Consider the following 13,815-nt stretch of genomic DNA (forward strand, 5'->3'; position numbering starts at 1 on the left):
GATCCGCAGTAGGGGTCATGTAGGAGGCAGCCAATCAATGATTCTCTCTCATCATTGATGTTTCTATCTCTCTCTCCCTCTCCCTTCCTGTCTAAAATCAATAAAAATATTAAAAAATAAAATTAAAACAAATGAGAAAGTAAGGAGGGGGGTAAGGGGGGGGGGTAGATCCTGTGAACATGAAAGAGACTGAGAATTCAATCAAAAAGATAAAACAACCCTGACTACCCCAATGTAATTTCCCTTAGGAAAATTTAAAAACTTCCCTAAGGAAAATTCAGAAAAATCCAAATACATATATTCAAGCATTCTACTCAAAGCTAGAAAAAGTGACTGACTTAGGCCGAAACCGGTTTGGCTCAGTGGATAGAGCATCGGCCTGCGGACTGAAAGGTCCCAGGTTCGATTCCGGTCAAGGGCATGTACCTGGGTTGCGGGCACATCCCCAGTAGGAGATGTGCAGGAGGCAGCTGATCGATGTTTCTCTCTCATCGATGTTTCTAACTCTCTATCTCTCCCCCTTCCTCTCTGTAAAAAATCAATAAAATATATATATATATAAAAAAAAAGTGACTGACTTAGAAGAAAAGGGAGGGGGGTGAAGGGACGGGCTTTATGAGTTTAATGTTATTTTTTTTAAGTTTTAAAGAAATATTATACTATACAAATACATTGTCCATGATAGAAATGACAGTATCTCATATGTCAAGTAAAATCGCTCTAGACCGGAAGCTTGATTCTATGACTGGGCAGAGGATGAAATTTACTGATACTAACCCATGAACTGAAGTCCTACACAATCCTTTGGAGGGAATACTAAAATGAGTTCTGTTTCCTTTACACTCCAAATGAGCCAAATGAGATTAAGAATATTATAATTTTAACTGTATTTTAAAATTGTTTCCATTATGCCCTAGCTGGTTAGGCTCAGTGGATAGAGCGTCGGCCTGCAGACCAAAGAGTCCTGGGTTCGATTCCAGTCAAGGGCACATACCTCGGTTGCAGGCTCCTCCCCAGCCTGGGCCCTGATCAGGGCGCGTGCAGGAGGCAAGCAATCGATGTGTTACTCTCACATAGATATTCCTCCCTGTCTTTCCCTCTCTCTTCCACTCTCTAAAAATCAATGGAGAAAATATCCTCGAGGATTTAAATAATAGATAAATAAAATTGTTTCCATTATGGTATCAGATTCACCAATAAGCTTCCTCTACACCCACAACAAAAATAAAAGTTTAGCATTTTCAAAATTTTAATACATCATTGACAGTTCTTTAGTATTATTTTCTGCAAAATGAACATCTACAAAAAGGGCCATATTAGTCTTAATCGTATCCATATTTCAAAACCCTCCATAACTTCCTTTTTAAATGCTTCTATTCTCCTTTCTGCAAACTGTGACTAATCCCTCTAGCACTCACAATAAAGAGCACTTTCTTCAGGACAGAGCACACACTCACTACACTCTAATATGCAAAAATCGTTAAGTTCATTACATTTGTTCATTCCACAATATTTATTGAGCGTCTCTTATGTGTCTGGCACTGTTTCAGGTGCTGTGAATAAAGGGAAATTTTCCCATCCTTATGGAGCTTACATATACTTAAGGATATATGGCAGAATAAATTTTTTTTTTAAAATGCAAGCATAAGAGCTACAAATAAAGACAAATAAGAGGAATGAGAAAAAGAGGGGTACTCTTTAGTGAAGACTCTCCATGGAGGTGCCTTTAAAGGACTTTAGTCAACAGTAAGCTCAACTGGGTTATAATTTCTCTCTCCAACTTGGGAGCAAACGTTATGTTTTATTTTTTTAAATATGTGTGAACGTTTATTGATGTACGTTTTTTAAAAAATATTGTTTTATTGATTTCAGAGAGGAAGGGAGAGGGAAGAGAGATAGAAACATCAATGATGAAAGAGGATCATTGATTGGCTACCTCCTGCACCCCCTCACTGGGGATCGAGCCCACAGCCCCGGGGTGTGCCCTTGACTGGAATCAAACCTTCAGTCCGCAGGCTGACGCTCTATCCACTGAGCCAAAACAGCTAGGGCAAAAGTTGTGTTTTATTAATAATACCTGTATCAAAAGCTGTTATTAAATCAATAACTACTGAGTGTTGGCTACTTGTCTAATGACTGGACAAAATCATTGCCTGTCCATCCCCTTTTCAGTACGAGTGCACTGCTGGCTATTGGACAGATCCCTCCATTGTCGAGGCATCCGCAGGCCAATGGGGCCTGCCTGTCTCACAGGTGATTAGAGGCTTGAAACAGAAGCCCTTAGTAATTCTATCCTAGTACATATTTTCGAAATGAAGGGGAAAAAAAGGTGGTCTGACCACGGGAGCAAATATTTGAAAAACCCAACTCCAAACCTACTTCTTGGCAGGCGCTAAAACCCAGGCACTGAGGAAGTCCTTATCAACCTCTCACTCGGCGCAGGGCTGGCGGTAAGGGCTCCGGACGGATGTCTCCACGCGCACAGCTGCACGCCCTCCCTCCACTGGTTAAACTCCGACCCGGCAGAGGGCTCCAGAACACACTCCTGGCTCCAACCTGTTCGCTCCTACTTCTACCCAACAGGCAGTCACCTGGCACAGGAAGCCTCGCAAGAAGGAGTGATGGAAGCGGAGTGCGAGGAGCAAGCACGTGGGCTGCACCCCGTAACACACTGGCCCAGCGATGGATGGGAAAGGCTTTGGGATAAAAGCCAGTTTTCTCTTCCGGGAGGGAGCAGAGTTTAGGGAGCGTCTGGGGCAAAGAAAGGAGGAGTGGGACTGGGATCGTCAGCCTGACAGCGCCGCGGGGAGGAAGGAGGGCGCAGCGTTCCCCGAGGACCTGCCCCGGTAGTGGGTGGGGGGGTGCGGGGGGCGGAGCTGGCACCACCGGAGCGCAGGATCCGCGGGGCTCCCGCGGCGCTCCCGTCGGTACAATCCGTAATGGAGGCTCCGCGGGCGGACCGTGGGCACAGACCACGGCTGGGACACCTTCCCAGTCCGCACCGCCCCTCCAGGCGGGACCTGAGATCCTGGGCGCGGGACCGGGCCGATGGCAGGCGGCGGAGCCCGGGCGGCTGCAGGGAGGCCGCGCACTTACCCGGGACGAGAGAGCGCGGGCGCGCCGCGGGCCGAGCGGAGAGAGGGCGGGCGCGCTGCTCCGGGCGCAGCAGGGCGGCAGCGGCGAGAGTCACTCGGAAGAGCCAGCTGCAAGGGCGGCCAGACATAGGCACCTCCGGCCGCGCCGGGGGCCCGCAGAGCTCGGGTGGACTCGCCCGCGACCGGGCTCGCACACGTGCGGCGCAGGGACGCGCTGCTCCCAGCCGGCCCCTCCCCCGGGGCGGAGCCCGCCCTCCGCCGCCCGAACCGCCCGCCCGCCGGGAGACGGGGCGGCCCCGCGGCTGAGCGCCCCCAGCGGCGGGTCCCCAGGTGTTGCAGCTGCGCCCCCGGGCCTTATCCGCTGCGGGGTGGGGAGCTCACCGTGGCCCCTTCGCTCCAGGAGCTTCCCAGGCGGTGGCTCCTGGGCTTTGGCGAGGACAAGAAGTGATTTTACGGCACCAAGGAGCCCTTTCGGTGCCTTCTAAAGCAGCAGTTGCCTTAGGAATGTCAGTTGCGTGCTAATAAGGGTTTCTTCCACATAGTTATGGCCCTTTTTTTGTTGCCTTCCGCCACGCAGTTAACGTCATAATGAATAGAGAATCACATTAGGGTCCACATTGTTCTATGTATATAATTCCTTCGAATGCAACGGATCCAAGAGCACCATTTTTCCACTCCTTCAATTTACGTGCATGTTTGATGGCTCCCCTTCAAAATCCTGATCATAGCAAGTTTGTGCTCTGTGTAAAGCAAATTAAATTCATTACTCTTCCCGTGCTCTTCAAGTAGCACTTGTTTCCAGACCAAAGCAAATAGCTTTTGCACATTTAATGTTTTGCTATCCTGAGTGAAAAATCAGTGTTATTTCAAGCCCTTATATTTTTGCTAGACTTGTGGGGTTTTTTAATTGTGTTAAAATACACATAACATAAAATTTACCGTTTTTAAATATACAGCTCAGTGGTATTGAGCACATTCACATTGTTGTGCAACCATCACCACCACCCATCTCTGGAACTCTTCATCTTGAAAACTGAAATTGTACTGTTAACTCTCTAGTTTTCCCTCCTCCCTAGCCCCTGGCAACCACCGTTCTACTTTTGGTCCCTATGAATTTTAAAATCCTATGAAGCATCCATCTTATATAAAAACTGCCGTTTGAAATTTTAACCCTGCTATTTCTGGCTTCTGTAAATGCTTGCTGGCTTACATAGTAAGGAAAATAAGACTTACTCCCATTTCAGAGCGGCCATTAAACCTTCCCCAGATGAAGTTATCAGTGCTGGCATCCAGGCCAAGCTTTTGGTCGAGGTCTCAAAGCCCCAGCACATAGGGCCCTTTAAGAACTTGCAAAGGAAACCGGAGAAACCCTATATTTGGGAGACAAAGAAGGTAAAATAGTATAAATATGGGAAATTTCCTGTGTGATTTCACCCAGAATTTGAGAGACATTTTCCTCTGGGCTCGTGCGTAATAAGTGTAACTCCATCTCTCTAAGCGTTGCTTGGTTCTTCTCCGGGTTTTTTGTAACACCTAGGTAACTCATTTAAGTGAAGTCACACAATATATGTTCGTGACTGGCTTCACTTAAGCATAATGTCCTTAAGATTCATCCACACTGTCGCATGTGTCAGAATTTCCTTTTTTTCTTTTTAAGGGCAGAATAATATTCCATTATATGTATGTACCACTCTCAATATGCCTACTATCCCTAGGGTTGCTTCCGCCTTTGGGCTATTGTGAGCAATGCTGCATGTTCATGGCAGTGTTATAGGGTGTTCAATATCTCTTTGAGACCTTGCTTTCAATTTTTGTGTGTATATATACGGAGAAGTGCAATTGATATCATATGGTAATTCCATTTTTATTTTTTTGTGCAACCCCCATACTGTTTTACATAGCAGCTATGGACTTAGTTTTTATTTTTTTATTATTCTTTTGAAAGTATATTTTTATTGATCTCAGAGAGGAAGGGAGAGGTAGAGAGAGATAGAAACACTAATGATGAGAGGGAATTATTGATTGGCTGCGTCTTGCACTCCCCCTACTGGGGATTGAGCTTGCAACCTGGGCATGTGCCCTTGACCAGAATCAAACCTGGGACTCTTCAGTCCGCAGGCCGATGCTCTATCCACTGAGCTAAACCACCTAGGGCTGGACTTGTTTTTAAAATCTGGGTTTACATGTGGGGATCTGTCTAACTAAATAGAGATAATTTGCTCAGACTGGTAGGGTTCTAAATCGCCTAGATTATTCACCTCAATTAAGTACCTCAGTTTTCTGTTCCTAGTACACAATCGCATGCCCTTGGGCTGTGGTTAATACATAGTTTAATGTCCAATTGACAGCAGTTGCAAATATCTTTATCACAGCCATGCAGTAAAAAATTCAAACTCAAACTTTTAATTTTTGTGTAACTTAAACACTGTCTTCTCTGAGATTTTGGCCCAACTCCTCGTAAATGAGTGTGGAGGGAAAGCATTCACATTTCTTTGACCAATAGTTGGATCTGAGGTCAGAGTTCTGCAATGGAACAGCAGAGACTGTCTCCGACTCCTCCCCTTACCTACTTTCTTCTCCTCAAAGGCAGTCATCTCATCTTTCAACTGGTTATTTAGATACTAGTACTTATCGTCATTTCTCTACATAAAATATTTGTATTTCTATTTCTTGGTTTTTCACTTTTAGATATTATCTATTGACTTCACTTAATGAAAATTAAGGATTTAAGTGGATAGAGCATCGGCCTTCGGACTGAAAGGTCCCAGGTTTGATTCCTGTCAAGGGCATGTACCTTGGTTGCAGGCATCTCCCCAGTAGGAGGTGTGCAGGAGGCAGCTGATTGATGTTTCTAACTCTCTATCCCTCTCCCTTCCTCTCTGTAAAAAATCAGTAATATATATTTAAAAAAATAAGGATTAGGTCTTCTTACTTCCCCGATTCCATCCTCCCACCCCATCACCCTTCCCATCATCCCTTTATATGCCTAAAATAGATTTGTTTTTACTACATTGTAATTACTCACATCTTGGGCAAAATGGTACTGTATACTGTGATTACTGCTCCTGTTCAGTTGTTTTGTTTTTCCTGCAGAGATTGAGATAGATGAGGTATTCTATCAGTTTCATGACTCTGGACCCTTCTGACCTGCACCAGTCTATGTCTAATGCACAGGTGTCAGGACATCGCTTCATTTTTTCCCTGTGTTGTATCTTCTTTTTTTAGTTTTAATATATTTTATTGATTTTTTAGAGAGAGAGGAAGAGGGACAGAGAGATAGAAACATCGATGAAAGAGAATTCTGTGTTGTATCTTCTTTTTTTTAGTTTTAATATATTTTATTGATTTTTTAGAGAGAGACGAAGGAAGAGGGACAGAGAGATAGAAACATCGATGAAAGAGAATCCTGTGTTGTAGCTTCTGTTTCCTACAGCCTATGTCTTCTTCTTCTTTGTTTAGTCCTTCATTTTAGTGGAGCACAATCTCCAGTAGCTTCCTGAAAAAAGAAGTAAGTGAAACGGAAATTTTTTGAGATCTTGAATGGCTGAACATACCTTTATTCTTTACCCACATTTGATTGGTAGTTTACTAGTAATTAAGCAAAAAATTCCAGTTAGAAATAAAATTCTCTTTGAAGTGGATAGAATTGCTCCCATGATTTCTAGCTTTCTTTGTGACGGTTGAGAAATTGAAAAATATCCTGAATCTTGATCCTTTGTTTTTCTCTCTGAAAGCTTAGGGCTGCCTTTTTGCCCCCAGTGTTCTGCAATTTCACAACGATGAGCTTTGGGATTAGTCAACTTTTATTCATTGTGCTGGGCACTCAGTGGGCCCTTTCAATTTGGAAACTTTTAGTGTGGAAAACATTTTCTTGAATTATTTTGTCGATGATCACTCCTTCCCTAATCCTTGTTGGTTTTTTCTTTTGGAACTCTTTATTTCTCAGATTTTGGACCCCCTGGAGTGGTCCTCTAATTTATTATTTATCTCTTATTTTCATTTCTTTGCCCTTTTGCTTTTTGCCCCCTAAGATATTTCCCATCTTCCAACTCTTTTATTGAACTTCACATTTCTGCTATCTTATTTTTGTCTCTGAATGTTTCTTCTTTTTTTTCTTACCCTCACCTGAGGACCCCCCCCCCCCCCGCCATTACTTTTTAGAGAGAGTGGAAGAGAGGGAGAGAGAGGGAGGGAGAGAAGAGAGAGAGAGAAACATCAATGTGAGAGAGACACGTCGATTGGTTGCCTCCCGCCCAAGCCATGACCTGGCAGGGGATGGAGGGTGCAACCCAGATATGCTCCCTTGACTGAGAATGGAACCTGCGACCCTTTGGTGTGCAGGCCCAAGCTCTAACCACGGAGCCACACAGGCCATGGCTGAATGCTTCTATTGAAACAGTAATCTGTTACTGTTTTATGGTTGAAATGATATTTCATAACTCAGGATACTGATATAATTTTTTTAAAAAGTTTTCCCCTCTTGGGTTGCTCCCCCCCGCCCCCCCCGCCCCCCCCCACCCCCCCGCATCCCACTCCCACCCTGTTTATGTCTCTATGGCACCACCTTCCATGCTCTTTCTGAAGTTGTCAAATCCCTGGTCCTCCACCTTCCTCTAGCTACCAGGTAGCTCCTGTTCCTTTTCCCTGGCAAAGGGCAGGCTTGGGGCGGTCTCTGCCCTGGGTAAAGTGCGTATTAGACGCCGAGTCCTTTTGCTCTGGTCTAGTCTGCTCCCAGGGCATCTCTAGTTGCATCAGATCAACCTTAAAGGATCCAAAGATAATGACACTGGAGATGCCCCAACTAAACGACAGCGCGACCCAATGACATTACAGCTAGTCAGCAAGCCCCCTCCCACTGCCAGAACACCTGAGCTGTCGCTTAAAACACACATCGAAATGACCCGTACTGAATGTGCGGCGTGGACGGGCGGGTGCTCCCAAGCTCCACGGTTAAGGGCCCCCGCGGGGTGGGTGGAGGAGGTTGGGAAGGACCGGCGCCGCTTCTCCCGAGAGCCTCCGGGCGGGGCCCGCGTCCCGAGCGGCCGGCTGGGCGCCCTGCCGGTAGGGGGCGCCCGCACGGGCCCGCGGCTGCGCGGCAGGCCCTCTCTGGCAGGAGAGGAAGCGACCACAGAGACGGAGGAAGTGGCCCTGTCGCTCGGCCCGCGGTCTCCGAGCGGAGCTGCTGGCCCGCGCTCCCGCGCCACGCCGGCTGCGCTCGGGGCGGAGGGCGCGCGCGAAGGCGGGATGCTCCCGGCCGGCCCGACCGGCGAGGGCCCGGCCCCCCCGGTGAGGCGGCCCGGGTGGCCCGGGGAGGGGACACGGGTGTCCCGGGGAGGTGGCACAACCCCGACCAGGGGAGATGGTGGCAGGGAGGGCGCCCTGGCGGCCGGCTTGAGGACGTGGCCATCTGGGGAGGTGGCACAGGCCTCCCGGGAGGGAGTCCCGGGTGGTGGCCGTGGCCATCCCCGTGCGATGGCACCTCCCTCGGGGGAGGTAGCCCTGGCGGTTCCGGGGAGGGGACCGTGGTGGCCTCGGGGAGGTGGCTTTTTTTTTTTTTGGAACCTGCATCGGGGGGCTCTGACCCCCAGGGGAAGGGGTTTGGGACCTCGCAGCCCCCCTGCGGATGCCCTCCGGGAGCCTTGTGTGAGCTCCATCGATCGCTTCCCTCTTGATGTGTGTGTCGCACCTGCTCTCCTTCTAGGGCTGCTCCGAAAGCGGGGACGACGGGAAGAACGTGGAGGAGAAAAGTAAGCAGACCCCATAGGCCTTAGCGCTGCCCACCGGCCACTGCGAACCCAGCCCTCGGGGTCTGCGTCCCAGAGGGCTCTTTTAGATGAAGTGGTGTTCTTTTTTCTTCTTTTCTGTACAGTATGCTTGCATAACGTTAAATACTGGTTGTAATTGCACACATATTTTTGTCTTTCTAAAATTGTACAGTACGGGGTGATTTGGAGGAAAGCACTTCCTGACCCCTACCTAGGGCAGGGACTTGTGTGGTGTCCCTGGAGGTCTGCCCATCATCCTGGGTTCCTGTCATTGTGGCCTGCCTGCTACTTTAATGAAGCACCGACTTAAGGAGCATCAGGAATGTGGAGGGGCTAGTGATCTAGGAGAGATGGACCAACACCTTAATTGGGTTCAGAGGAGTAAAATGATCATTGTTTGGTAAGACTTGACCAGTGAATTTGCGCTTAAAAATTTATCTGAGCCCTCGTCGGTTTGGCTCAGTGGATAGAGTGTGGGCCTGTGGACTGAAGGGTCCCCGCGATTGATTCCCCTGGGACCATATGCCTGGGTTGCAGGCTCAATCCCCAGAGTGGGGTGTGCAGGAGGCAGCCAATCAGTGATTCTCTCTCATCACTGATGTTTCTTTCTCTCCTTCTCCCTTCCTCTCCGAAATCAATAAAAATATATTTTTTAAAAAATTGATCTGACCCCTTCTCGGTTTGGTTCAGTGGGTAGAGTGTCGGCTTGGGGACCAAAGGGTCCTGGGTTCTATTCTGGTCAAGGGCAGGTACCTTGGTTGCAGGCTCCTCCTGGACCTCGGCCCTGGTCGAGACTCATGCAGGAGGCAACCAATCGAGATGTGTTTCTCTCACATCAAAGTTTCTTTCTGTCTTTCCCTCTCTCTCCCACACTCCCTAAAAAAGAAAAAAAAAAAAGGAAAAATATCCTTGGGTGAGGAAAACATTGATCTGAGAACACAATGGATAACTTGGTTCCTGGATCTTGGACTGGACGAGGAAGAGGGAAAGGCTAATACCTCCATCTCCTACTAAGCACAGGAGCATATGTCAGGGATGGGGACATTTGCCATTTTACTCAACTCATTGCTCAGCAGGCTTTTGGAAATCAAGAAATCTTTAGGGGCTTTTGAAGTGAAATTTTTCGGGGAGGAAAGGAAAAGCATGTAAGCCATTCTCTCAGCGGGTGTTTGGTTCTTCTGATCATGGCAAATGGTCTGGGAACGAGAGGTAAGAGAAAGGGTGTCCATGTTACCATGTTAGCTTTAGGAGCTAAGCTTCCCTTTAAACTGATAAAATCTGCATCAGAAAGAAAGCTCTAAGTATCCCGTAGCCCCTGACAAATCAGAGCTGCCACAGCTCAGCTCCTTTTCCTAAAGGATTTTAGAGTGCCCCATTTCTTTCAGTTAGTCCCTCCCCTTTTCCACCTTTGCCCCTTTCACATGCCTGGGAGTTGATGCCTGTTGAGCTGTCATGATAGACACAGACCGTGGACTTTATCCTTGTTCCTCCTTTGGCTTGGGCAATGTCTTTGCAATTAGGAGTGTTCTTTACAAAAAAGAGAAAAGGACCGAAACCGGTTTGGCTCAGTGGATAGAGCGTCAGCCCGCGGACTGAGGGGTCCCGGGTTCGATTCCGGTCAGAGGCAGGGGCATGTACCTGGGTTGCGGGCACATCCCCAGTGGGAGATGTGAAGGAGGCAGCTGATCGATGTTTCTCTCTCATCGATTGCCAGGGCCAGCCTGACAGGGTTGAGCCGGGCTGAGGCAGGGAGGTGGGAATTGAGAAAAGAAAGAAAGACAAGAAAGCGGGGTCGGGAGGACCCCAGTTCTCTCGATGAACTGAAGCGAGTTTATTAGCTATACAATCCTATTTATACACAACACACTGAATCGGAGGTCTGTCGAGAGGAATGTATTCTTTGTTCCTCTTAATCTCTAAGGGAGAGATACAGCAGAAGGACAAGTTCTCAGTACAGCATATCTCAGTAAATAGTTATAGACTTCTTGGCAAGCTATGAAAGGCTGGTCTCATTCTACAAATGTTACTCCCATTCTACTGATAATCACCATCCACACAAGTCTGGGAAAACTGTGTGGGTAAGGGTCCCAGCCTTGCTAGCCCCTGCAGGTGCAAGGACCTTGCCAGCTTACATCTGGCCCCCAACATATCCCCCTTCTTTGTTTTTTAGGCGAAGTTCATGTTTCAGTGTCCGACAGTTTTTTATGAGTACATGTCAGCAGTAATATTTCAGTTCTGGATGGTGGACAAATGGTGGCAATGTAGGTTCGACTGTCTCTGGTTTGGTCCTGGGCAACCTGCAGCGATGCACAGCTGCTGACTGCTAGCATGATAAGGCGTCTTCACCATCTTTATTTCTGGACTGCTTCTCTTCTCGTTGTCTCATGGGGCCACTGCTATTCTGTGGCTGGAGCAGTCCTGAAAATTCCTCTCTGTTGCAGGAATCCACATGGTCTTGGAGTTGTTTTCTGAAATACAAATGTATTCTCGACCAAAGGTTAATAAAAGAATCATATCTATAATTTAGACTTGGGATTCTTTTAATTTTTGTCCAAATGATTATCCTTTGGCTATTTTGACACCACGTATGTTTTTCATGGGTGTCTTGCTATTAGCATTATAAATGAAAAAATTAATTTTCAAGTAAAAATATTAAAGCAATTAAGGCATTTACTTAACAGGTTATCATTTACTTAACAGGTTATTATTCCACTATCCCTCCTTTTTTATTTTTTAATATTAGGGGGTTTTAGGAAATTTTTTAGTGTAGTCTTGATAACTTTTAATTTTAATTTTTTGTATAAAAAATCTGACTGCTTTAGGTTTATAGTATGTTAAGCAATTTATCCATGAAATGAAAATTTTGGTTAATACTTTTTGAATAATTACTTATATTAGTTAGCAAAATTCAATAAATCTAAAAACTTGATTACTATATTACTGTTAGATTTAGTACTCCAAACAACAATATTAATTTATACTGTAAATATTAATGAAAAGGACTAGTTTGCATCCCTGAGAAGGCCCCGAGCATTCCTGGTGTTAAGCTAGATTTATATATAGGGTAACTGCTGTTAGCTAAGTCTCTGTTATCTGGGTATTGATCTCGGCTGAGCTAAGTCTCTTTCTGTTACCTGGGTCCCGATCTGAGCTGGGCATGGGAAGCGCAGCAGCCATGGGGGCAGGAGACCTCCCTCAGAAGGGGCAAGTGTTCAAGCCCCTGCATAGTTGGGGTGGTGAGGATCTCTGCCCCACCTCTGTTGACCCCCAAGTTCTCCCCTGAGGCCCCCTGCGACTGTGCCTGTCTTAGGTTGCCCCTCCCAGAGGGGTCTTACCCGTCGTTGACTAACTAGCCATCCTCCGGGGCCAAACAGGGTGATGTGAGGTTTAGTTTTGTCTCCTTGGTAGCGTATGCCCCTGTGGCCTCCATGCCCAGTAACTGCCTTTGGATCCCCTCGCCTGCTGGCGGGGCCCTGGCATTGATCATGGGGAACCCAGATTTCTTCTCTAGAGAGGGCCCAGCTTATGCCATTGGGCAAGAGACAGATCTATGGTACTAGCCACTATGAGGCTTCAACCTCAGTATGAACAGAGAGCTTAGGTAACAGTTGTAGGCAATTGGAAGAGGGACCCCCTTGGCAAAAAGGGTCAAGAGAGGTCAATATAGAATGCTTAAGTGCCTTCCCAGGGGGCCTTCCACACAGTGGAAGGGATAAAATCCTTTTATGTTTTTATTAAATTCCTTCCAAACAATTAGTTTGTAAGCTTGTTTGGAATAAATGTTAATATGCTGTTGTAAAATATTAAAAATTATTAATGAGCTTTTGTTATTTTAAATTATATCTTAAAATTCTACTGCTGTATTTTAAGAAATATTAAATAAAATAACTTGTTTTGCCCTTTCTTAGAGGCAAAAACTTAAAATATATATTTATTAATATTTATTTTATAAAGCTTTCTATGTGATTTCAAGTATATTAAATTGGCTTTATTAAAAAATCATTTAAGAAAAGAGAATAAACTTTTGAAAATATTTCAGGGCCTATGAAATGTCCTAAAGTCATTCCTTGATTATAGTTTTGAAATCTAACTTAAAAAACTATTAAATATATATGTGTATATATAATTTAAAGATTATATACCTTTTATAATTATTAAGAGATATAAATTAAATTAAAACTGATCTTTGTATTTAAAAATTTTGGTTGGGATTATAGAATTTATCCTCTTTTTTCAATTAGATAAATGTTGAAATTTTATTATAATTATATGATTTCTCCCAATTTATGTAACCAGAACTTTATACTCTTAGCTGGCAAGTTAAATATTTAGTATTTCTTAATCAGTAACATTTTTAAGAATAAACTTCAAAAATACATGACATAATCAATAGATTTAATTCTGTCCTCTAGATTTTTCATGAGGGACATTTAGATTAATATTTTAGCATTTTGTTATTTCAGAATATCTAATTTAATTTAGTAAACTCCTAAGCCTTGGGGTGCTATTCACTGAAAACAGGTAACCATTAAAATGCAAATTAGTTACATTCTTTCTACCAAGGATGGGAAACTGGGAAGCAAGCCTCTCTTTAAAAGTTGTCACTGGCAGGAAATTTTTGGCCTACCTGCTCTGTTTGGGGAAGGGAGGCCAGCCCTTCCTCTATTAGAAATTGCTTTAGGAAGCCAGCCTTAATTAAAGGGCGTAGCTGTCTTTTACCTGGGCTACTTAGATTTTTATAATTAATATATTTTAATAATTCTTGAGATTTAAATTCAATTTATTATTTTAAGGCATATTCTTTAGCAAATTTTTGTAACAGAGATAATTTTACTGAATTTCCTTTTCGGCCTTGAAATTAACTTTTTAATATTCTTTATTAGTATTTAAAAACTGTTCTTTATTATGGAAATGCCAATCCTGCTGCTAGAATCTAGCCAGCATCTTTTTTCTTT

General features: G+C 45.1%; 1 protein-coding gene across 1 annotated transcript in view; it reads right to left on the bottom strand.

The window, feature by feature from the left end:
• Positions 1–3,321, bottom strand: part of PUS7 (pseudouridine synthase 7) — a 52,995-nt gene extending 49,674 nt beyond the window's left edge. The window contains exon 1 of the mRNA XM_081101786.1: positions 3,097–3,321. Within this exon, the coding sequence (XP_080957912.1) occupies positions 3,097–3,223 (127 nt within the window). The 5' untranslated portion in view covers positions 3,224–3,321. The remainder of the gene's footprint in view (positions 1–3,096) is intronic.
• Positions 3,322–13,815: the final 10,494 nt, after the last annotated feature.

This window comes from Myotis nattereri (genome assembly GCF_964212035.1).
Source record: "Myotis nattereri genome assembly, chromosome: 11".
Classification (NCBI taxonomy): Eukaryota; Metazoa; Chordata; class Mammalia; order Chiroptera; family Vespertilionidae; genus Myotis; species Myotis nattereri.